The sequence below is a fragment of the Leucoraja erinacea genome, chromosome 11 (assembly GCF_028641065.1).
Source record: "Leucoraja erinacea ecotype New England chromosome 11, Leri_hhj_1, whole genome shotgun sequence".
NCBI lineage: Eukaryota > Metazoa > Chordata > Chondrichthyes > Rajiformes > Rajidae > Leucoraja > Leucoraja erinaceus.
Genome location: NC_073387.1, coordinates 52,551,083 through 52,576,649, shown reverse-complemented (window position 1 = coordinate 52,576,649; position 25,567 = coordinate 52,551,083). Strand labels below are relative to the sequence as shown.

At 45.2% G+C, this 25,567-nt stretch overlaps 1 protein-coding gene across 1 annotated transcript in view; it reads left to right on the top strand.

Annotated features, from left to right (window-relative positions):
* The first annotated feature begins 6 nt into the window (after positions 1–6).
* Positions 7–25,567, top strand: part of LOC129701818 (solute carrier family 22 member 4-like) — a 49,131-nt gene continuing 23,570 nt past the window's right edge. Inside the window, exons 1-2 of the mRNA XM_055643282.1 lie at positions 7–437; positions 7,266–7,369. Coding sequence (XP_055499257.1) covers positions 51–437; positions 7,266–7,369 — 491 coding nt within the window. The 5' untranslated portion in view covers positions 7–50. The remainder of the gene's footprint in view (positions 438–7,265; positions 7,370–25,567) is intronic.

Genomic DNA, 25,567 nt, shown 5'->3' with positions numbered 1-25,567 from the left:
CTCAAGGCTTTCGGAACCAAGGCGCAGTCAGCGCCACGTCCGCAACTAACATGCGGGATTACGATGAAATTACAGCCTTCCTGGGAGAATGGGGACCGGCTCAGAAACTCATCTTCCTGCTCTTGACTGTCAGCGTTATTCCCAACGGTTTCGCCGGTCTAAACATCATCTTTGTCGGGGATACCCCAGAGCATCGCTGCTCGATTCCCGGGAATCTCAACCTCAGCCAAGCCTGGATGAACAGAACCATCCCACTGGTGCCAGGAACCCAAGTCCAGTACAGCCAATGCAGTCGCTACCGCTTGGATGTGATCAGGAACCTCTCGGAGGTGTTTCCAGACCCAGATCTCCACAACGTGTCCGGGATCGACGAGGAGCCGTGTTTGGATGGATGGGATTACAGTCAGGACCAGTACACCTCCACCATCGTCTCCGAGGTTTGATTCAGACTTCCGACCTGAAACGTCCCCTGTCCGTGTTCTCCCGGGGAAGCGGCCTGACCCTGAGTTACTCCAGCACATTGCGTGCACTTTGTTTACTGAGTTACTCCTGCACTTGCTATTCTGGAGGATCTCAGCAGGCCAGGCAGCATCTGGGGAGGGGAATGGACAGGCGGCGTTTGGTGTGGGGACCTTGGCGGGAGAGAGCTGGCGGAAGGAGGAGGGGAAGGAGTGGGACATGTATGGAGAGCACAAAGTGCAGGATTCAGGTGCGGAGACCGGTGAGGTCAAATGAGCAGACTGGGATTAGTTTGGGTGTCAGTGGTTATAGAGAGAAGGCGGGAGAATTGGGTTAAGTGGGAAAAATAGATCAGCCATAATTGAATGGCAGAATGGACGATGGGCAGAATAGCCTAATTCTGCTCCAATCACTTATGAACATGACTAGGGGAATACCATCCTCGTTTGGTCTGGGAGGAAAGGGTCGAGGTCGAGGTCGAGGCGACACAGGTAAGGGCTTCTTCCACACCTGCTGGGCAGGTGGGCGAGGGGGAAAGGGGAGAAGTTTTCCTGAAGAAAGGAGACATCTCAGATGTCGTGGAATGTCAAGTCCTATCTCATGAGCAGATGCATCAGAGATGGAGGAACCTCTGGATTCCTAGTAAGAGGCAGGTTGGGAAGAAGTGTAGATAGAAGGTAGATGTGGGTGGCAGTGGATGTGTAGCAGCAGTGTTTGGATAGTCTGTCTCCTGAGATGGAGACAGAGAGATGAAAAAAGCAGAGATGTGTCAGTGATAAGGAATTCGAGGTTGGGGGGGGGGGGGCATTGATGGTGATGTTGATGAAATGAACATCATGTCATTTGATGCATGGTCCTGCATGGATTCAGGAGACAAACCTAATGCACAGCCACAGTGGCCTCTGTTGGTCTGGCAAAGCAGATACCTGGGTACGATTGGAACAAAGAGCATTAATTATCGCCAAACAAAAGACAGGCAGAGCTGGGTACGATGTGAATACCAATAGTTTCACCTTCGATTTAAAGAAAGCAAGAGGAATCAATAGAAATGTTGTTGAGATAGGCTCTGCCAGGTGTGTTAGTTCTGGGAAACTGGTGGCCACTGATCTGGGAAGAAATGGAGAACCCTGATGTCTTCCTGAAAGAGATGTAGTTCCATCTTCCTGATGGAGCTTAACATCTGTAGTTGGAAAGTTACTGGAGGGTATTCTGAGGGTTAGGATAAACAGGCATTTCGAAGTACAAGGGCTAATTAGACTCACACACACATAGGGAAGTTGCACGGCAGTCGGGTCATGACCCATGACCCGTACTGTTGCTACCCTACGCCAACTGGAGTGCACGCGTTGAACCACAGGTAAGCACTGACCATTGTTTCCAGCGTAGTGGGCCCATTAAAACCCGCCAAAATGGTCATTTTTACGCTGTAAATAATTATGGAAATCGGGATAACCGTGAGAGACATTTATCCCACTTCAGAATTCCAAAAGTGAGGAGAATTCCAAAAGTGAGGCGAATATTGGCCGTGCAGATATCAAGATTTAAAATATTGGGAATTATCGGGTTTGCTCACTGCATTTCATCAACAGTAATGCATTATTTGTGTTTTTTCTTGATTCCTTTGGCATCTAAAAAGTTTCAGAAGTGATAAATCTGGCTGTAAAATTTTAAAATCGCCCATTGTTCACAAGTTAGTGTTTACGAACAAAAAGAAAACTCCTCTGAAGCAAAATTTATCATTAAAAAAATCGCAAACCATACTTGGGTTTTGAATTACATTTTACTCACATGCAAGCCAAGGTGTTAGCTGTTAATCTGCAGAGCCAAGGACAAGAAGGCTCTGCAGAGAGTAGAGCATTCGGCCGAACGCACTATGGGAACTTCACTTGCCCCCCTGCAGGAACTATACATCAGGAGGTGCAACTCCAGAGCCAACAATATCATGAGAGACCCCTTCCACCCCTGCAACGGACTGTTCCAGCTGCTACGGTCAGGCAAACGCCTCCGTTGCCATGCGGTGAGAACAGAGAGGTGGAGAAGGAGTTTCTTCCCAGAGGCCATTCGGAATGTAAACGCCTATCTCACCAGGGACTAACTCTACTGAACGTTTTTCCTTCCATTATTTATTATGTAAAGGTATATGTGTGTTATGATTGTGTTTATAGTTTGTTTAGTTGTTTGTCTTTTTGCACAAAAGTCCGCGAGCATTGCCACTTTCATTTCACTGCACATCTCGCATGTGTATGTGACAAATAAACATGACTTGACTTGACTTGACATAATCAACCGCCGCAAATTGACGAAATCCTATTGAAAGGGAGTGGTTGTTTAAGCTGTCAGAACATTTCATTATTTGCCAAAATAGGCATCTCAATAGCATAATGATAGAAAACTTACTTTCCCACATACCACTCGTAAATCTGAAGATTTTTTTAATGATAAATTTAGCTTCAGAAGCATTTTCTTTTTGCATGTAAAACCCCACCAGAACCATGAGCGATTTTCAAAGGTACAAAGGAGGTAGTTGAGGCAGGGACTATCCCAACATTTAAGAAGCAGTTCGACAGGTATATGGATAGGACAAGTTTGGAGGGATATGGCCCAAATGCTGGCAGTTGGGACAAGAGTAGCTGGGACATATTGGCCGTTGTGGGCAAGTTGGGCCGAAGGGCCTGTTTCCACACTGTATCAATCTATGACTTCATGACTCTATGTAAAGAGACAGATGTCCATGGGAAAGATTGTAAAAATAATTGTTTAAGTAGTCAAAATTTGCTCACAACTTTGCCTGCTAAGAGCACATATTTGGATGTGTAAGAAAGAACTGCAGATGTTAGTTTAAATTGAAGATAAACACAAAATGCTGGAATAATTCTGTGAGACAGGCAGCATCTCCGGAGAGAAGGCATGGGTGACGTTTCGGGCCAAGACCCTTCCACAGACAGATTTTATCAGTCTGAAGAAGGGTCTCGACTTGAAATATCACCCATTCCTTCTCTCCAGATATGCTGCCTGTTCCGCTGAGTTACTCCAGCATTTTATGCATATAAGTCAGTCAGCATTGCCAAGGGTTTTTAATGACATCCTCCTAGCTAACGATTCTGGTGATTATGTGGTTCTTGTCCTGCTGGACCTATCTGCCGCCTTTGATACAGTGGACCATGGTATCTTAGTATCTCGGTTACAGCACCTAGTGGGCATTTGTGGCAGTGCCCTGGGATGGTTCAGGTCTTATCTGGCAGACAGAACTATGTGTGTAAGCCTTGCTGGTTTTGAATCCTCCTCCGCTCCTCTGTCATATGGGGTTCCACAGGGCTCAATTTTAGGGCCCCTGCTTTTCTCACTGTAATTACTTCCTCTGGGTTCCATTCTTAGAAAGCATGGCATCTCTTTTCATTGTTATGCTGATGATAGCCAACTATATATGCCGCTGAGGAAGGAAGATGCATTCTCCGTCAAATCACTTCTGTTATGTCTTGATGACATTAAATCCTGGATGGCCCTAAACTTTCTAGGATTTAATGAAAAGAAGACAGAGGTGATATTGTTTGGTCCCAATGGCTGCCGTGAACCTCCCTGTTGACTTGGGTCCCCTGGCATGGTATGTTAAGCCAACAGTTTTAGAAACATAGAAACATAGAAATTAGGTGCAGGAGTAGGCCATTTGGCCCTTCGAGCCTGCACCGCCATTCAATATGATCATGGCTGATCATCCAACTCAGTATCCCGTACCTGCCTTCTCTCCATACCCCCTGATCCCCTTAGCCACAAGGGCCACATCTAACTCCCTCTTTAATATAGCCAATGAACTGGCCTCAACTACCCTCTGTGGCAGAGAGTTCCAGAGATTCACCACTCTCTGCGTGAAAAAAGTTCTTCTCATCTCGGTTTTAAAGGATTTCCCCTTTATCCTTAAGCTGTGACCCCTTGTCCTGGACTTCCCTAACATCGGGAACAATCTTCCTGCATCTAGCCTGTCCAACCCCTTAAGAATTTTGTAAGTTTCTATAAGATCCCCTCTCAATCTTCTAAATTCTAGAGAGTATAAACCAAGTCTATCCAATCTTTCTTCATAAGACAGTCCTGACATCCCAGGAATCAGTCTGGTGAACCGTCTCTGCACTCCCTCTATGGCAATAATGTCCTTCCTCAGATTTGGAGACCAAAACTGTACGCAATACTCCAAGTGTGGTCTCACCAAGACCCTGTACAACTGCAGTAGAACCTCTCTGCTCCTATACTCAAATCCTTTTGCAATGAAAGCTAACATACCATTCGCTTTCTTTACTGCCTGCTGCACCTGCATGCCTACCTTCAATGACTGGTGTACCATGACACCCAGGTCTCGCTGCATCTCCCCCTTTCCCAATCGGCCACCATTTAGATAATAGTCTGCTTTCCTGTTTTTGCCACCAAAATGGATAACCTCACATTTATCCACATTATACTGCATCTGCCAAACATTTGCCCACTCACCCAGCCTATCCAAGTCACCCTGCTGTCTCCTAGCATCCTCCTCACAGCTAACACTGCCCCCCAGCTTAGTGTCATCCGCAAACTTGGAGATATTGCCTTCAATTCCCTCATCCAGATCATTAATATATATTGTAAATAGCTGGGGTCCCAGTACTGAGCCTTGGGGTACCCCACTAGTCACTGCCTGCCATTGTGAAAAAGACCCATTTACTCCTACTCTTTGCTTCCTGTTTGCCAGCCAGTTCTCTATCCACATCAATACTGAACCCCCAATGCCTTGTGCTTTAAGTTTGTATACTAATCTCTTATGTGGGACCTTGTCGAAAGCCTTCTGGAAGTCCAGATACACCACATCCACTGGTTCTCCCCTATCCACGCTACTAGTTACATCCTCGAAAAATTCTATAAGATTCGTCAGACATGATTTACCTTTCGTAAATCCATGCTGACTTTGGCCAATGATTTCACCACTTTCCAAATGTGCTGCTATCTCATCTTTAATAACTGACTCTAGCAGTTTCCCCCCTACCGATGTTAGACTAACTGGTCTGTAATTCCCCATTTTCTCTCTCCCTCCCTTCTTAAAAAGTGGGGTTACGTTTGCTACCCGCCAATCTTCAGGAACTACTCCAGAATCTAAAGAGTTTTGAAAGATTATTACTAATGCATCCACTATTTCTGGAGCTACTTCCTTAAGTACTCTGGGATGCAGCCTATCTGGCCCTGGGGATTTATCGGCCTTTAATCCATTCAATTTATCCAACACCACTTCCCGGCTAACCTGCATTTCACTCAATTCCTCCAGCTCCTTTGACCCGCGGTCCCCTGCTATTTCCGGCAAATTATTTATGTCTTCCTTAGTGAAGACGGAACCAAAGTAGTTATTCAATTGGTCCGCCATATCCTTGTTCCCCATGATCAACTCACCCGTTTCTGACTGCAAGGGACCTACATTTGTTTTAACTAATCTCTTTCTTTTCACATATCTATAAAAACTTTTGCAGTCAGTTTTTATGTTCCCTGCCAGTTTTCTTTCATAATCTATTTTTCCTTTCCTAATTAAGCCCTTTGTCCTCCTCTGCTGGTCTTTGAATTTCTCCCAGTCCTCCGGTATGCTGCTTTTTCTGGCTAATTTGTACGCATCATCCTTCGCTTTGATACTATCCCTGATTTCCCTTGTTATCCATGGATGTACTACCTTCCCTAGTTTATTCTTTTGTCAAACTGGGATGAACAATTTTTGTAGTTCACCCATGCAGTCTTTAAATGTCTTCCATTGCATATCCACCGTCAACCCTTTTAGAATTAATTGCCGGTCAATCTTGGCCAATTCACGTCTCATACCCTCAAAGTTACCTTTCTTTAAGTTCAGAACCATTGTTTCTGAATTAACAATGTCACTCCCCATCCTAATGAAGAACTCAACCATATTATGGTCACTCTTGCCCAAGGGGGCACGTACAACAAGATTGCTAACTAACCCTTCCTCATTACTTTACATTACTTTTGAACCTGGGTTTTAAGATGGACAGTGATTTTAAATTGGATCATCAAATAGGCGCGGTAGTAAAGTCCAGCTTCTTTCATTTAAGGCAGCTGGCAAAGGTGAAGCCCATTCTTGAGCGGCAGCATTTTGAAACAGTAATCCATGCCTTTATCACGTCTAGGCTGGATTACTGTAATGCACTCTATTTTGGAGTTGCTTGATCTTCCCTGGCTCGTCTCCAGTTGGTTCAAAATGCCGCTGCTCGCCTTTTAACTGGAACTCGAAAGAGGGAGCACATAACACCAATTCTGGCCTCCCTCCACTGGCTCCTGGCGTACTCACGAGTTCATTTTAAGACTCTTTTATTTGTTTTTAAATCTTTAAATGGCCTTGCCCCGCCTTACCTCTCTGAGCTGCTTCATCCCTACGCTCCTGCCCGGTGCCTCAGGTCAGCTGATCAGCTGCTTCTGGAGGTACCGAGGTCTAAGCGAAGCTCAGAGGGGATAGAGCCTTTTCTGTTGCTGCTCCGGCGTTATGGAACACTCTGCCGTTGCACATCAGACAGGCCCCCTCACTGTCCATCTTCAAAACCAATCTTAAAACCCATTTCTATTCCTTGGCTTTTGACCCTGTATGAGACTTTGCTCCTGTTTTAGTGTTTTTAATGGTTTTTTAAAATTGTTTTTACTCTCTCTTCTAATGTTTTTATTGTTGTGTAATAATGTTTTGTCCATGATTAGTCATGTACAGCACTTTGTCGCAACAGTGGTTGTTTATAAAGTGCTCTATAAATAAAGTTATGATTATTATATATTTGAATAATTTGATTTATTTTGCATTTCAGTGGGACTTGGTGTGCGACGATAAATGGAAAGAACCATTTACCACATCACTGTACTTCTTCGGAGTGCTGATAGGTTCTGGTGGTTCTGGTGTAATATCAGACAGGTGAGTTTTTTCCTTTATATTCATAGAGAGAGATGTTCATCATAAATCTCCTTCACTTTTGTACCCTAGGAAGTGGCTCTAGAAATTGTGGAAGCATTTGTGATCATTTTCCAATGTTCTAAAGATTCAGGATCAGTCCCTGTGGATTGGAGGGTAGCTAATGTTATCCCATTTTTTAAGAAAGGAAGGAGAGAGAAAACAGGGAATTATAGACCAGTTAGCCTGACATCGGAGGTGGGGAAGATGCTGGAGTCAATTATAAAAGATGAAATAGAGGCACATTTGGATAGCAGTAGCAGGATCAGTCCGAGTTAGCATGGATTTACAATGGGGAAATCATACTTGACTAATCTTCTGGAATTCTTTGAGGATGTAACTAGGAAAATGGACAAGGGAGAGCCAGTGGATGTAGTGTACCTGGACTTTCAGAAAGCATTTGATGAGGTCCCACAAAGGAGGGCAAAATTAGAGCATATTGGAGGTAGGGTACTGACATGGATTGAAAATTGTTTGTCAGAAAGTAAACAAAGAGTAGGGATAAACGGGTTCCTTTCAGAATAGCAGGCAGTGACTAGTGAGATACCGCAAGGCTCGGTGCTGGGCCTGTAACTATTTACAATATACATTAATGATTTAGATGAAGGGATTAAAAATAGCATTAGCAGATTTGCAGATGACACAAAGCTGGGTGGCAGGGTGAACTATGAAGAGGATGCTATGAGAATACAGGGCAGTGATGTGCAGTGAGGACAATGGCTGGGGTGGCATTGGCTGGTATTAGTGGCCCGGCCCTCCCTGTACTGATCACCGCATATCCCCGGGGAGAGAGAGGGGTGGAGCTGCGGCTGTGTGCGTGAAGCACGGCGACTGGAGGGGTGGGAGCGTTGCCCAGTGACCGTGAGGGAATGACCCACCTCCCTCTCTCCCCCTTCTCCATTCCCCCTCGCACCCCCCTCCCCGTCTACCCCTTTGCTTCCCCTTCACCCCGTTACTCTCTCTCAACCCCTCTCTCCCCCCTCCACCCGGGGTAGATCTACCCAAGTAGAGTACATTACTCCAGCGCGGGGCTCAATTGGGAGCTCTCCGCAGTCCAGAGCCTCCGAATCGGATGCTACAAATCAACATAACAGACAGCGCCGCCCACGGCTGGAAAGTCAGCACCACCAGCGGTGGGATCCAGTGCTGCGCCGCCGCTGCTGAATCTAGCTAACGTAGAGGGAGAGTGAGGTAGCGTCAATTACGTGTGCTGAGCGTACGTAATTGACGCTCACTCTCCCTCCACTGGGCTCAAGACACGCTGCCCTTAGTGAGGGAGATGACACGCCCCCTCATTGAGGCTGCCTCCCCTGGTGCTTTTTCATTGCAGTTTTATGACGAGACCAGCGAGCCTAAATTTCTACGTGAAATAAACTACCTGGACTATGGAAGGCGAGGATCAGAGCACATGGTATTGGGGGGTAGGCTGTGGACATGGATAGCAAATTGGTTGGCAGACAGGAAGCAAAGAGTAGGAGTGAACGGGTCCTTTTCAGAATGGCAGGCAGTGGCGAGTGGAGTGCCGCAAGGCTCGGTATTGGGGCCACAACTGTTAATCATATATTTTAATGATTTGGAAGAAGGAATTAGGAGCAACACTAGCAAGTTTGCGGATGACACAAAGCTGGGTGGCTGTGTGAGCTGTGAAGAGGATGTTAGGAGGTTGTAGGGTGACCTGGACAGGTTGAGTGAGTGAGCAGATGCGTGGCAGATGCAGTATAATATAGATAAATGTGAGGTTATCCGCTTTGGTGGCAAAAATAAGGGGGCAGATTATTATCTCAATGGGGTAAGGTTAGGTCAGGGGGAGGTACAGAGAGATCAGGGTGTCCTTGTACACCAGTCACTGAAAGTTGGCGTGCAGATATAGCAGGCAGTGAAGAAAGCTAAAGGAATGTTGGCCTTCATAACATGAGGATTTCAGTATAGAAGTAAAGAGGGTCTTCTGCAGTTATGTAGGGCTCTGGTAAGACCACATTTGGAGTATTGTGTACAGTTTTGGTCTCCTAATTTGAGGAAGGACATCCTTGTGATTGAGGCAGTGCAGCGTAGGTTCACTAGATTGATCCCTGGGATGGTGGGACTGTCATATGAGGAAAGATTGAAAAGACTGGGCTTGTATTCACTGGAGTTTAGATGGATGAGGGGGGATCTTATAGAAACATATAAAAGGACTGGACAAGCTTGATGCAGGAAAAATGTTCCCAATGTTGGGCGAGTCCACAACCAGGGGCCACAATCTTAGAATAAGGCGGAGACCATTTAAGACTGAGGTGAGGAAAAATGTTTTCACCCAGTGAGTTGTAAATTTGTAGAATTCCCTGCCACAGAGGGCAGTGGAGGCCAAATCACTGGATTTATTATTTTCCTTTACCTTTCTTAACAGCTATTTTCATTGGCAGTGTGACAGATGAGGCTCTGCCTCCCCTGACCGCACATCCCTGATGCAGGGAGTGACTTGGACAGGTTGAGTGTGTGGGTAGATGCATGGCAGATGCAGTTTAATGTGGATAAATATGAGGTTCTCCACCTTGGTGGCAAAAAGAGGAAGGCAGATTATTTTCTGAATGGTGTCAAACTGGGAAAAGGGGAAGTACAACGAGATCTGGGGGTCCTTGTTCGTCAGTCACTGAAAGTAAGCATGCAGGTACAGCAGGCAGGGAAGACAGCAAATGGCATGATGGCCTTCAAAACACGAGGAGTTGAGTATAGGAGCAAAGAGATCCTTCTGCAGTTATACAGGGTCTTTGTGAGTCCATACCTGGAGTATTGTGTGCAGTTTTGGTCTCCAAATTTGAGGAAGGACATTCTTGCTATTGAGGGAGTGCAGCGTAGGTTCACAAGGTTAATTCCCGGGATGGTGGGACTGTCATATGTTGATAGAATGGTGCGGGCTGGGCTTGTATACTCTGGAATTTAGAAGGATAAGGGGCTATCTTATTGAAATATATAAGATTATTAAGGGTTTGGACACGCTAGAGGCAGGAAACATGTTCCCGATGTTGGGAGAGTCCAGAATCAGGGGCCACAGTTTAAGAATAAGGAATCAGCCATTTAGAACGGAGATGAGGAAAATCTTTTTCACACAGAGAGTTGTAAATCTGTGGAATTCTCTGCCTCAGAAGGCAGTGGAGGCCAATTTGTGGTAGGCTTTCAAATGACAGTTAGATACATCTCTTAAAGATAGAGAAGTGTAGGGACATGGGGAGAAGGAAAGAACCGGTTAATGATTGTGGATGATCAGCCATGATCACAGTGAATGGTGGTGCTGGCTCGAAGGTCCAAATGGCCTACTACTGCACCCATTGTCTATTGTCTATTGCTTATACCTCTAAACCTATCCTTTCTATTTATGACCTAATTGGCGAGTTTAGAAGAGTTTAGGAGAGTTTGAAAAATTGACATTAAAGACCTCCTTCGACTATGTAGTAGACCAGCTTCGACTAACTAGTTATTTTAACTAGTTAGATTTTTTATTTGATGGCGGACTGCGGGGGTGATGCGCCGTTGTGTATGGCCGCTCCTCCTGCAGTCCGTCCTTTCACCCTTATTTATTTTTATTTTTAGTCCTGTTGGAGGTCTTCTGTTATGTGGTGGGTGGGGGAGGGGAAGGGGGAAATTATTTTTAACCCCAGTCCTACCTGGTCGGAGATGCGGTTTTTCTCCGAACCGCATCTTCGTCCTCTCTGTGCGGCCTACGAACGAACTGGAGCAGCGCTGGAGCGGCGTTTCCTGCGGGGACTGCAGCTTCGACGGCGGTGTAGATGCTGGGACATCTACAAGGAGCGGGCGATGCCTTGCCGGGTCGCCTTGCGGTAAGCTCCGGGGCACTGTTACCGCCGACAGCACCGCAGAGCCTGGGATCCGAGATCGCCAGAGTCGGAGGTTCGGCCGGCGCGGCCTGTGAACTTTGGTCGTTGCAGTCTTCGCGTCGGGAAGCGGCCGCTTCAGTCCAGGCCGCTGATGGATGTTCACCGACGCCGATGGTCCAGCTTCGCGGCAGGAGGGCCTGAAGACACCGGGCTGGCTGAGGAGGCCAGATATAGGCCCCGACCTCGGGTGGACTATGAGGGGGAGAACTGGTTATTTTTGGTGCCTTCCCTCACAGTGAATTCTGCTGTGGGGGGACGTTTCATGTTGATTTCTATAGTGTACTGTTTCTGTGTCTTTTTTCTTATTCTCTTTTTTCTCTTTTTTTGATTTGTATGGATTTATTGCATTGATCTGTTCAATTAATTTAATCAATCTTTGTAAAGCACTTTGGTTCAAATACTGGTTTTGTTGGAAAGTGCTATATAAATAAATATTATTATTATTATTATTATTAACTACGACTAACTTCGGGAAAATTGGACACCGAATAGTGGAGCATGAAGGGCCTGTCCCACTTGGGCGATCTAATCCACGAGTTCAGGTGAGTTTGCCCTCAACTCATACTCGCAGCATGGTCGACACGACGTCGTAGGAGGTGTTCGTAACTCTCCTTCATGCTCGAGAGTGGTCGCAGTGTACTCGAGGCCTCAGCTAGGGGGGGAGGGGGGGCTTTCTGGAGTTCTATTGTGTGCCAAAGAGACTGGTTTCCAGAGGGCTAGTTTTTATTTTAATACCAACCACATTTACTTTTCAAACCAACCACATTTACTTGTCAAACCAAACTCATTTTCTTTTCAAACCAACAACATTTTCATTTTCAAACCAACCACATTTTCATTTTAAAACAAATCAGTTTCATTTTCAAACAAACCACATTTTCATTTTAAAACAAACCACAATTATCATTTTCAAACCTACCACATTTTCTTTTTCAAACAAACCTAATTTTCATTTTCAAACAAACCACATTTTCATTTTCAAACCAACCATATGTTCATTTACAATCCAACCACATTTTCCTTTTAAACCAACCACACTTTCGTTTCAAACCAACCACATTTTCTTTTCAAACCAATCACATTTTCTTTTCAAACCAATCACATTTTTGTTTCAAACCAACCACATTTTCATTTGAAAACTTAATTTTCGAACTACATTAAGGGCACTCACAGGTCAGTAAAAACCACACACAGTTTTGTAGACATGTGTTCAGTGTTCAGTTGATTCACAGCTCAGACTGAGAGTCGTGACCTCTCGCTCCCCATCTTGAAGCAACGGCGGCACGTCCACACTTCCTGGTTTTATAGTCCCTCCCCCTCCCACCGGAAGGGGCGTGGCCTTCATGGCGTGTTTAACAGGAGAATATCAACACTTTTTAAACATTAATAAGTCTTATATTTTTCATCGATGGGAAAAATTATCTTGCCCTGACAGCTGGAGGGGGACTCTGAGTAAGATGACAAAAAATCACAGCTGTAAGTGGCATCTTTTTTTCTAAAATCAATATGCAGTGCAACAGGAACTGCTCAAGTTTAGACTTTTAATTATATAGATGTCCCAGATAGAGCAATGAAATTCTTACTTGCAGCAGCACAACAGAATATGCAAATTTAGTACGATGCTTTAACCATATAACCATATAACAATTACAGCACGGAAACAGGCCATCTCGACCCTTCTAGTCCTTGCCGAACACGTATTCTCCCCTAGTCCCATATACCTGCGCTCAGACCATTACCCTCCATTCCTTTCCCGTCCATATAACTATCCAATTTATTTTTAAATGATAAAATGAACCTGCCTCCACCACCTTCACTGGAAGCTCATTCCACACAGCCACCACTTTCTGAGTAAAGAAGTTCCCCTCATGTTACCCCTAAACTTTTGTCCCTTAATTCTCAAGTCATGTCCCCTTGTTTGAATCTTCCCTACTCTCAGTGGGAAAAGCTTATCCACGTCAACTCTATCTATCCCTCTCATCATTTTAAAGACCTCTATCAAGTCCCCCCTTAACATAGAAACATAGAAACATAGAAATTAGGTGCAGGAGTAGGCCATTCGGCCCTTCGAGCCTGCACCGCCATTCAACATGATCATGGCTGATCATCCAACTCAGTATCCCGTACCTGCCTTCTCTCCATACCCTCTGATCCCCTTAGCCACAAGGGTCACATCTAACTCCCTTCAATGAACTGGCCTCAACTACCCTCTGTGGCAGAGAGTTCCAGAGATTCACCACTCTCTGTGTGAAAAAAGTTTTTCTCATCTCGGTTTTAAAGGATTTCCCCCTTATCCTTCAGCTGTGACCCCTTGTCCTGGACTTCCCCAACATCGGGAACAATCTTCCTGCATCTAGCCTGTCCAACCCCTTAAGAATTTTGTAAGTTTCTATAAGATCCCCTCTCAATCTCCTAAATTCTAGAGAGTATAAACCAAGTCTATCCAGTCTTTCTTCATAAAACAGTCCTGACATCCCAGGAATCAGTCTGGTGAACCTTCTCTGCACCCTCTATGGCAATAATGTCCTTCCTCAGATTTGGAGACCAAAACTGTACGCAATACTTCAGGTGTGGTCTCACCAAGACCCTGCACAACTGCAGTAGAACCTCCCTGCTCCTATACTCAAATCCTTTTGCTATGAAAGCTAACATACCATTCGTTTTCGTCACTGCCTGCTGCACCTGCATGCCTACTTTCAATGACTGGTGTACCATGACACCCAGGTCTCGCTGCATCTCCCCTTTTCCTAATCGGCCACCATTTAGGCAATAGCCTGCTTTCCTGTTTTTGCCACCAAAATGGATAACCTCACATTTATCCACATTATACTGCATCTGCCAAACATTTGCCCACTCACCCAGCCTATCCAAGTCACCTTGCAGTCTCCTAGCATCCTCCTCACAGCTAACACTGCCCCCCAGCTTAGTGTCATCCGCAAACTTGGAGATATTGCCTTCAATTCCCTCATCCAGATCATTAATATATATTGTAAATAGCTGGGGTCCCAGCACTGAGCCTTGCGGTACCCCACTAGTCACTGCCTGCCATTGTGAAAAGGACCCGTTTACTCCTACTCTTTGCTTCCTGTTTGCCAGCCAGTTCTCTATCCACATCAATACTGAACCCCCTGCCTTATGCTTTAAGTTTGTATACTAATCTCTTATGTGGGACCTTGTCGAAAGCCTTCTGGAAGTCCAGATACACCACATCCACTGGTTTCCCCCCCATCCACGCTACTAGTTACATCCTCGAAAAATTCTATAAGACTCGTCAGACATGATTTACCTTTCGTAAATCCATGCTGACTTTGTCCAATGATTTCACCACTTTCCAAATGTGCTGCTATCCCATCTTTAATAACTGACTCTAGCAGTTTCCCCACTACCGATGTTAGACTAACTGGTCTGTAATTCCCCGTTTTCTCTCTCCCTCCCTTCTTAGAAAGTGCGGTTACGTTTGCTACCCGCCAATCCTCAGAAACTACTCCAGAATCTAAAGAGTTCTGAAAGATTATTACTAATGCATCCACTATTTCTGGAGCTACTTCCTTAAGTACTCTGGGATGCAGCCTATCTGGCCCTGGGGATTTATCGGCCTTTAATCCATTCAATTTACCCAACACCACTTCCCGACTAACCTGGATTTCACTCAATTCCTCCAACTCCTTTGCCCCGCGGTCCCCTGCTATTTCCGGCAGATTATTTATGTCTTCTTTAGTGAAGACGGAACCAAAGTAGTTATTCAATTGGTCCGCCATATCCTTGTTCCCCATGATCAACTCACCTGTTGCTGACTGCAAGGAACCTACATTTGTTTTAACTAATCTCTTTCTTTTCACATATCTATAAAAACGTTTGCAGTCAGTTTTTATGTTCCCTGCCAGTTTTCTTTCATAATCTATTTTTCCTTTCCTAATTAAGCCCTTTGTCCTCCTTTGCTGGTCTCTGAATTTCTCCCAGTCCTCTGGTATGCTGCTTTTTCTGTCTGATTTGTACGCATCATCCTTCGCTTTGATACTATCCCTGATTTCCCTTGTTATCCACGGATGCACTACTTTCCCCGATTTATTCTTTTGCCAAACTGGGATGAACAATTTTTGTAGTTCATCCATGCAGTCTTTAAATGTCTTCCATTGCATATCCGCCGTCAACCCTTTTAGAATTAATTGCCAGTCAATCTTGGCCAATTCACGTCTCATACCGTCAAAGTTACCTTTCTTTAAGTTCAGAATCATTGTTTCTGAATTAACAATGTCACTCTCCATCCTAATGAAGAACTCAACCATATTATGGTCACTCTTGCCCAGGGGGGCACGTATAACAAGACTGCTAACTAACCCTTCCTCATTACTCAATACCCAGTCTAAAATAGCCTGCTCTGTCATTGGTTCCTCTACATGTTGATTTAGATAACTATCCCGCATACATTCCAAGAAATCCTCTTCCTCAGCACCCCAGCCAATTTGATTCACCCAATCTATATGTAGATTGAAGTCGCCCTTTATAACTGTTTTGCCTTTGTCGCACGTGTTACATATGCTACATATTCATTGTAGCAGTCCCAACCTCCTGCACTACTTTGTATCAGGCACACTCACCACACACACACACACACTGTGTTTAGGTATGTAAGCACTTTAGTATTACTATGCCACACAGACAAAGGAGCTGAATAAAGGAGTACAATAAGGCAACTGAAACAACCTGAATTGTGTCGTTTATTATCAGGATATCAAACACGAAGACACAACATGGTGGCAGCGGTGACTCTCGAGTAAAAAACCGCGCTATTGTTAATCGCTATTGGGAATTAGGAACAGCGGCTGCAGAGAAATTGATTTTTTTTACTACGTCCTTGTGCACCCGCCTAACAACACAAGATGGCGGCCTCCACAGCGGCTGTTGCCGCAGCAATGAACCTCCACCCTACGATGAACTGGGACGCCGATGACGTGGTGGAGGCGTTCAAGAAATTCAAACAAAAGAGCCAGCTGGCATTCAAAAGCTTCCTGAAAGGAACTACAGATGAAGAGAAGGTCAGTTATATTTTACTATGGCTCGGGGAGAAGGGTCTAGACATTTTTAACAGTTGGAGCTTAACAGAGCCCGACTGCAATAATCCGGGAATAGTCCTTGAAAGGTTTGCGAACCATATGGAGCCCAAATCAAACCACAGAATCCATCGGTATGAGTTCCAAGGGCTAAGACAAGACCCACAAGAAACAACCGACACTTTCCTGTCGAGACTAAGGAACGTGGCCAAGAAATGCAGATTTGGTGATGAAGATGACAGAATTGTCGACCAGCTAATATGGGGGTGCGCCCACCAAGAGGTCCAAAAGTCCCTAATAGGGAAAGACACCCTCAACCTAAAAGACGCCGTAGATGCTGCCAGAGCTTTCGAAGCCACAAGGAAACAAATGTCCTCCCTCTCCCTTCAAGTTGGCTCATCTCAGAGCAGCACCAGAGTGAATATAGACGCTCTCTCAAAACGTGACCCTGGCTCCACCTTAAAGGCTCCAAAGCAGAAATTTTCTAGGCATGCAAACAAACAAGCAAGCCAAAGAAGCTGCTGGAACTGCGGTACAGAGCATGCATTTGATGATCGCAGGGAGTGCCCAGCATACGGGACTACCTGCAACTCCTGTGGGAGGCCTAACCACTGGAAGAAAATGTGTAGGTCAACAAAATCATACAGCACCAAGCCAAAGCAGCAATGGTCAAAGAACGATAGAAATACGAGAAGGAAACAAATACACGCACACGTCCAACAGGAAGAGGAGATAACCTCAGATACCTCTGAGGAAGAATTCCTTTCCGTTGGGACCATTGACGTCCACGAAATGGGAAACAACAAACCACATAGCAACAGAGATGAAGCATATACTATAATACAACTACAGAAAAAACTGGGAAAGAAAAGAACAACGATTAATCTAAGGCTCAAAATTGATACTGGAGCCCAGAGCAATATCTTACCAGTCAATCTTTACGGAAAGATATTCCCTGAACACATGACAAAAGATGGCAGCGTCAGGAAAGGAATCCTTGGAAGTAGCGATGTAGTCCTAGCTACATACGGAGGTTCCATAATCCCACAGCTAGGCAAAACAATCATAGCAGGAACATACAAAGGGAAAGAAGTGAAATGCCCCTTCTACATCACTAAATCGAAAGGACCTGCTATTCTCGGCCTGAACACGTGCCAAAGACTGAAGATTGTGTCAATCAACCATGAAATCAAGACAAACTCCTGCAGAATTGACAGAAACATACCCATCAAAAACCGGCCGCCCATCAGGAACAAAAAAGAATTGATTGACATGTACCCAGAGTGTTTTGACGATACCGTTGGTTGTTTTGAGGAATACGAATACCATATCACAGTAGACCCCAGTGTGAAACCAGTGATCCACCCACCCCGCCGTGTTCCCCTTGAACTGAAAGAGAGGCTAAGGGAACAACTAAACGAAATGGAAAAAAAGGGCATCATCACAGAAATAACTAAACCAACTGATTGGGTGAATTCAATTGTTGTCAAAGAAAAGCCAAACGGAAAACTAAGGATATGCCTTGATCCCAGGGATCTGAACAATGCATTGAAGCGCGACCATTATCCAACTCCAACCCTTGAAGAGATCACACCAGCACTGGCCGGTTCCAAGGTGTTCAGCAAGCTGGATGCTAGCAATGGATATTGGAACATCAAAATAGACCAAGAGTCATCAATGCTCACCACTTTCAACACGCCATTTGGCAGATTCAGATTCAACAGGCTCCCATTCGGGCTGAAGGTGAGTCAAGATGTCTTCCAGCGGAAAATAGATGAAACATACAAAGGCTGTAAAGGGGCAATCGGGATAGCAGATGATATCCAAGTATACGGCAGAGATGAAAACACGCATGATTACAACCTCCATGAGGCTATGGAAAAAACTCGAAGAGCCGGCATAAAGCTCAATGCAGACAAATGCATGATCAAAGAAAGGGAGTGCAAATTCTTTGGACTGATTTACTCTGCAGAAGGAGTGAAACCGGACCCTACAAAAGTGGATGCTATCAACCACATGGAGGAACCCAAAGACAAGAAACAGCTAAGAAGTTTCCTAGGGCTCATACAATACATGGGAGTCTTCATACCTAAGCTTGCTAATCACACAGCAAATCTCCGTGAATTGATGAAAGACGACGCTGAGTTTGATTGGTGTGCTTCACATAGCCAAGATTTAAAAAAAATAAAACAACTCATCAGCAAAGAAACGATCCTGCAGTACTATGACAGGCAGAAACCTGTAACACTCCAAGTTGATGCCTCCATGAGAGGAGTTGGAGCAGTACTGATACAAAATGGCCGACCTATTGCGTATGCATCCAAAGCACTCACGCCTACAGAATCAAGGTACGCAAACATAGAGAGAGAACTCTTAGCAGTAGTCTATGGCTGCGAGAAATTTCACACTTACCTATATGGAAGAAATTTCGACATTGAAACAGACCACCGCCCTCTAGAACAAATCGAAAAAAAAAACCTCACCAAAGCACCAGCCAGACTACAGAGACTATTACTGAGGCTACAGCACTACGACTACAACATCAGATACAAGCCAAGAAAAGACCTGCTGCTAGCTGACGCCCTCTCCAGACTATCAACACATGACAAACAAGAGATGGAAGGGCTGAGCATAAAGATCCACCACATTGTGAGTGTGACAAGCGTGAAGCTGGAACAGATCAAAGAGGAAACAGCCAGAGATGAAGAACTCCAGCTCCTCACCCAAATGGTAATACAGGGGTGGCCAGAAAAGAGACAACAAGTTCAGCCTCTCCTCCGCGAATACTGGACCATCCGTGATGATATTTCGGTAGAGAATGGAGTCCTGATGGCCGGATCACGAATCATCATACCCAAGTCCATGCAAAAAGAAATCCTCGAAAAGATCCACCAGGGACACTTAGGAATGGAAAAGTGCAGACTCCGTGCTAAATCCGCTGTGTACTGGATAGGCATGTACAAGGACATAGAAAAGCTGGTATCTACATGCCACATATGCCAAAAATACAGGAATTCACAACAGAAGGAGGAAATGACACCCAGTGATATCCCAAGCCGGCCATGGCAAACCATCGGAGCAGACCTGTTCACAGAGAACCAGCAATGGTATTTGATTATGGCCTGCTACTACTCCAAATTCCCATTTGTGAGAAACGTAAAGGATTTGAAAGCTAAAACAATTGTGTCAATTGTTAGAGGGTTGTTTGCAGAGCAAGGAATACCTGAGCAGATCGTATGTGACAATGGAACCCAATTCACATCTCGGGAATTCAGAGAGCTAGCCACCGAATACGGGTTCAAAATCACAACATCTTCACCACATTACCCAAAGGGCCATGGGTTTATTGAAAGGCAAGTACAGACAGCCAAGAAAACACTAATAAAATGCCGAGAGGCAAAGGAGGATCCAAACCTGGCACTTTTATCCTTACGGGCAACTCCACTAAAGGCTGACATGAAGTCTCCTTCAGAAATGCTAAATGGCAGGAAATACAAAACCACCCTGCCAAGCAAAATCCAACCCCCTATCGACCAAGAAGAAACAAGGGCAAAATTGGCAGCTGCCCAGGAGGAGGGGCTGAAACAATACAACAAAAATGCACAGTATTTGCCTGAACTATTTCAAGGCCAAAACGTACATGCTCAGGATCCAACAACAAAGAAATGGACCCCAGCACAAATCACCAGCAGGGCTGGAACCCCAAAATCATATATCATAGAGACAGAACCGGGCAGGCAGTTGAGACGAAACAGAATTCACATCCGCCCGACACCTGAAATGTCAACACCTGCAACTTCAAAGACAACACCAGCAACTCCTAGGACACCACCCACAGCAGCAGCAACACCTACCATTGATGACAACACATTCTCACAAACTGCTACCAGTGAGTCATATAGTCAACCAGCACCAACCAATGGCCAGGAAACAACTCAACAAGTTACCAATACATCGAGTGCAACACTGCAGGCAACAACCAGATCTACTAGATCCAGGAGCAACATCTTACCCCCAGCGCGTTATCGCTAGCACTGGAAGGGACAAGTCACGCCAAGACATGACTCTTGACTGGCTATGCACTACCTGAAAGAAAACAAGCTGCCATTATATATTTTGTTGTGTAGTATATTAGAAAGCAGAATGCCACGAATGTGGGCAGAATAATCCCACGGTATCTGCTACAGGATTGCCACCCTCGCTCTGGCAATCCTCTAGTGTTACAAACTAACTTAGATATTTTACTAATTTTTGTTCCTTTGTTTTGAGAAGGGGGGATGTTACATATGCTACATATTCATTGTAGCAGTCCCAACCTCCTGCACTACTTTGTATCAGGCACACTCACCACACACACACACACACACTGTGATTAGGTATGTAAGCACTTTAGTATTACTACGCCACACAGACAAAGGAGCTGAATAAAGGAGTACAATAAGGCAACTGAAACAACCTGAATTGTGTCGTTTATTATCAGGATATCAAACACGAAGACACAACAGCACGCATTTCTAATTTCCTGTTTGATACCATCTACAACTTCACTACTACTGTTCGGTGGCCTGTACACAACACCCACCAGCGATTTCTGCCCCTTAGTGTTACGCAGCTCTACCCATACCGATTCCACATCCTCCAAACTAATGTCCTTCATTTCCATTGCGTTAATCTCCTCTCTAACCAGCAATGCTACCCCACCTCCTTTTCCTTTCTCTCTATCCCTCCTGAATATTGAATATCCCTGAATGTTCAGCTCCCAGCCTTGGTCACCCTGGAGCCATGTCTCCGTGATCCCAACTATATCATAATCATTAATGGCTATCTGCACGTTCAACTCATCCACCTTATTACGAATACTCCCTGCATTGAGACACAAAGCCTTCAGGCTTGTTTTTACAACGCTCTTACCCCTTACACAATTATGTTGAAAAGTGGCCCTTTTTGATTTTTGCCCTGGTTTTGTCTGCCTGCCACTTTTACTTTTCACCTTGCTACCTATTGCTTCTACCCTCATTTTACACCCCCACCCTGCCTCTCTGCTCTTGTACCCATCCCCCTGCCACATTAGTTTAAATCCTCCCTTTCTCTGTAACTTAGTTGCTGAAACCCAGGCAACATTCTAGTAAATCTCCTCTGTACCCTCTCTATTTTGTTGACATCCTTCCTATTATTAGGCAACCAAAATTGTACACCATACTCCAGAATTGGTCTCACCAATGCCTTGTACAATTTTAACATTACATCCCAACTTGTAAACTCAATGTTCTGATTTATAAAGGCCAGCACACCAAAAGCTTTCTTTACCACCCTATCTACGTGAGATTCCACTTTCAGGGATCTGTGTACAGTTATTCCCAGACCCCTCTGTTCACCTGCATTCTTCAATTCCCTACCATTTACCATGTATGTCCTATTTTGATTTGTCCTGCCAAGATGTAGCACCTCACACTTATCAGCATTAAACTCCATCTGCCATCTTTCAGCCCACTCTTCCAACTGGCATAAATCTCTCTGTAGACTTTGAAAATCTACTTCATTATCCACAACCCCACCTATCTTAGTATCATCTGCATACTTACTAATCCAATTTACCACACCATCATCCAGATCATTGATGTACATGACAAACAACAGTGGACTCAACACAGATCCCTGTGCACCCCACTAGTCACTGGCCTCCAACCTGACAAACAACCATCCACCATTACTCTCTGGTATCTCCCATTCAGCCACTGTTGAATCCATTTTGCTACTCCACCATTAATATCCAACCATTGAACCTTCTTAACCAACCTTCCGTGAGGAACCTTGTCAAAGGCCTTACTGAAGCCCATATATACACCATCCACTGCTTTACCCTCATCAATTTCCCGAGTAACCTCTTCAAAAAATTAAAGAAGATTAGTCAAATACGACCTTCCAGGCACAAATCCATGTTGACTGTTCCTAATCAGACCCTGTTTATCCAGATGCTTATATATATTATCTCTAAGTATCCTTTCCATTAATTTGCCCACCACTGACGTCAAACTACCAGGTCTATAATTGCTATGTTTACTCTTAGACCCCTTCTTAAACAATGGAACAACATGCGCAGTACGCCAATCCTATTCCCGTTTCTAATGACATTTGAAATATTTGTGCCATAGCCCCTGCTATTTCTACACTAACTTCCCTCAATGTCCTAGGGAATATCCTGTCCGGACCTGGAGACTTATCCACTTTTATATTTCTCAAAAGTGTCAGTACTTCCTCTTCTTTGAATCTCATAGTTTCCATAGCTACTCTACTTGTTTCCCTTACCTCACATAATTCAATATCCTTCTCCTTGGTGAATACCGAAGAAAATAAATTGTTCAATATCTCCCCCATCTCTTTTGGCTCTGCAGATAGCAGTCCAGTCTGACACTCTAATGGACCAATTTTATCCCTTGTTATCCTTTTGCTATTAATATAGCTGTAGAAACCCTTTGGATTTACTTTCACCTTACTTGCCAAAGCAACCTCATATCTTCTTTTAGTTTTTCTAATTTCTTTCTTAAGATTCTTTTTACATTCTTTATACTCCTCAAACACATCATTTACTCCATGCTGCCTATAATTATTGTAGATCTCTCTCTTTTTTTCCGAACCGTGTCCAATTTCCCTTGAAAACCATGGCTCTTTCCAATTTTTACTATTTCCTTTCAACCTAACAGGGACATAAAGATTCTGTACTCTTATAATTTCACCTTTAAATGTACTCCATTTCTCTACCACATCTTTCCCATAAAACAAACTGTCCCAATTTACTCCTTTTAAATCCTTTCACATCTCCTCAAAGTTAGCCTTTCTCCAATCAAAAATCTCAACTCTAGGTCCAGTTCTGACTCTCTCCATAATTATATTGAAACTAATGGTATTGTGATCACTGATACTGAACTGTTCCCCAACGCATACCTCTGCCATCTGACCCGTCTCATTTCCTAACAGGAGGTCCAGCACCGCCCCTTCTCTAGTAGGTACTTCTATGTATTGCTGCAAAAAACTATCCTGCACACATTTTACAAACTCCAACCCATCCAGCCCATTTACAGAATGTGTTTCCCAGTCCATGTGTGGAAAATTGAAATCTCCCACAATCCCTACCTTGTGCTTACTACTAGTATCTGCAATCTCCTTACATATTTGCTCTTCCAATTCTCGCTCCCCATTTGGCGGTCTATAATACACCCCTATAAGTGTTGCTACCCCTTTCCCATTTCTCAGTTCCACCCAAATAGCCTCCCTAGACGAGCCCTCTAATCTATCCTGCCAAAGCACTGCTGTAATATCTTCCCTGATAAGCAATGCAACACCACCACCTCTTGCCCCTCCAATTCTATCACACCTGAAGCAACGAAATCCTGGAATATTTAGTTTCCAATCACAGCCCTCCTGCAACCATGTTTCACTGATCGCCACAACATCATACTTCCAGGTGTCAATCCAGGTTCTAAGTTCATCCACCTTTCTTACAATGCTCCTAGCATTAAAATATACACATTTAAGAAACCCACCCTCTCTTATTCTCTGTTTATTGTCTTTTTCTTCTCTCTCCCCTACATTTTGGGTCACAGTGCTACCATTCTCTGCCACCTGCCTCACACACTGACTGCTAGCTTTCCCAATTTGAGTCCCTCCCCCCAACCATACTAGTTTAGCCTTTGCAAAGCTCCCCACCAGGATATTGGTCCCCCTCGAGTTCAAGTGCAACCCGTCCTTTCTGTACAGGTACCACCTTCCCCAAAAGAGGTCCCAATGATCCAGAAACTTGAATCCGTACCCACTGCACCAGTCCCTCATCCACTCATTTATCCTCCACCTCGCTCCATTCCTACTCTCACTGTCGCGTGGCACAGGCAGTAATCCTGAGATTGTTACCTTTGCAGTCCTTCTCCTTAACTCTCTACCTAACTCCCTAAATTCTTCTTTCAGGACCTCTTTTATTTTTTTACCTATGCCGTTGATACCTATATGTGCCACAACCTCAGGCTCCTCTCCCTCCCATTTCAGGATTTCTTGGACACGTTCAGACACATCCCTGACCCTGGCACCAGGGAGGCAAACTACCATCTGGGTCCCCTGTCTGCGTCCACAGAATCGCCTATCCGATCCCCTGACTATAGAGCCCCCTATTACAATTGCCCACCGGGGTACTCACCAGTCCCTGCCTCTGCCCATTGCCCTTCCTAACTGTGACCCAGTTTTCTGTCTCCCGTGGTCTTGGAGTGACCACCTCTCTGTAACTCCTTTCTATGACCTCCTCGCTCTCCCTGAGCAGACAGAGGTCATTGAGTTGCTGCTCCAGGTTCCTAACACGGTCCCTTAGGAGCCCCATCTCGATGCACCTGACGCAGATGTGGACGTCTGGAGGGCACTCAGACTCCATGACCTCCCACATTTGACATCCAGAACAGTAAACTGCCCTGGCCCTCATTCTCCCCCTTATCCGAATACAATAAAGCCTTACCCGGGATACAAGCCAATCAGCTGCTTCCTCTAGTCCGTTCGACCAATCAGAGGCTTCCACCAGCCCCCTTAATTTGAAGTGTGATCTGCGAATGGAACGTTGCAGATTTTGGCTCCTCCCTCTGTAACGGCTCCTGGGCCACTGTTGAAACAAGCCTCGCGATGGGTTTTACACTCACCGCACGGACGTCGCTCCTCCCTTATCATCACTGTTGGCGCAGCTCGTGAAGCCTTGCGCTCTGATTCCAGCTGTGGGTTTACAGAGTTAGAAGCCACTTCAATCTCTCTCTTCATTTGGCAGCCCGGCTCCCCTCCACCCCCCCCCCCAACCCTGCCTGCGCCACGCCAAGTACGCTCGCGCCACGCCTCCCGCAGCTCGACTCCCGCCCGCTCCAACCCCCCCCCCCTCCATCCCCCCACTTCACCTCTCTCCCCCATTCTCCCCTTCCTCTCCCCTTCACCCCCTATTTTACCTCTCCGACCCATCCTCAAGATTTCTGCACTTAGGACGCTGCTGTCATTTCGTTGACGCGTGCTCGGCTGCCCGATCGCTTCCCCCCTCGCCCCCTCCTCCTAATCTACACACCCCTTCTCCTCTCCCCCCCCCCTCCCCCTACCCTGGGGCCTCCACCACCCCCTCCCACCTGCTGCCAGTCGCGTCGCTCGTAAGGCCTTTGAAAAAAACACGCAGCCACGAGAGAACGAGTGATTATTGTGTTCAAGAACCAGCCCTCACCTCTGACGAT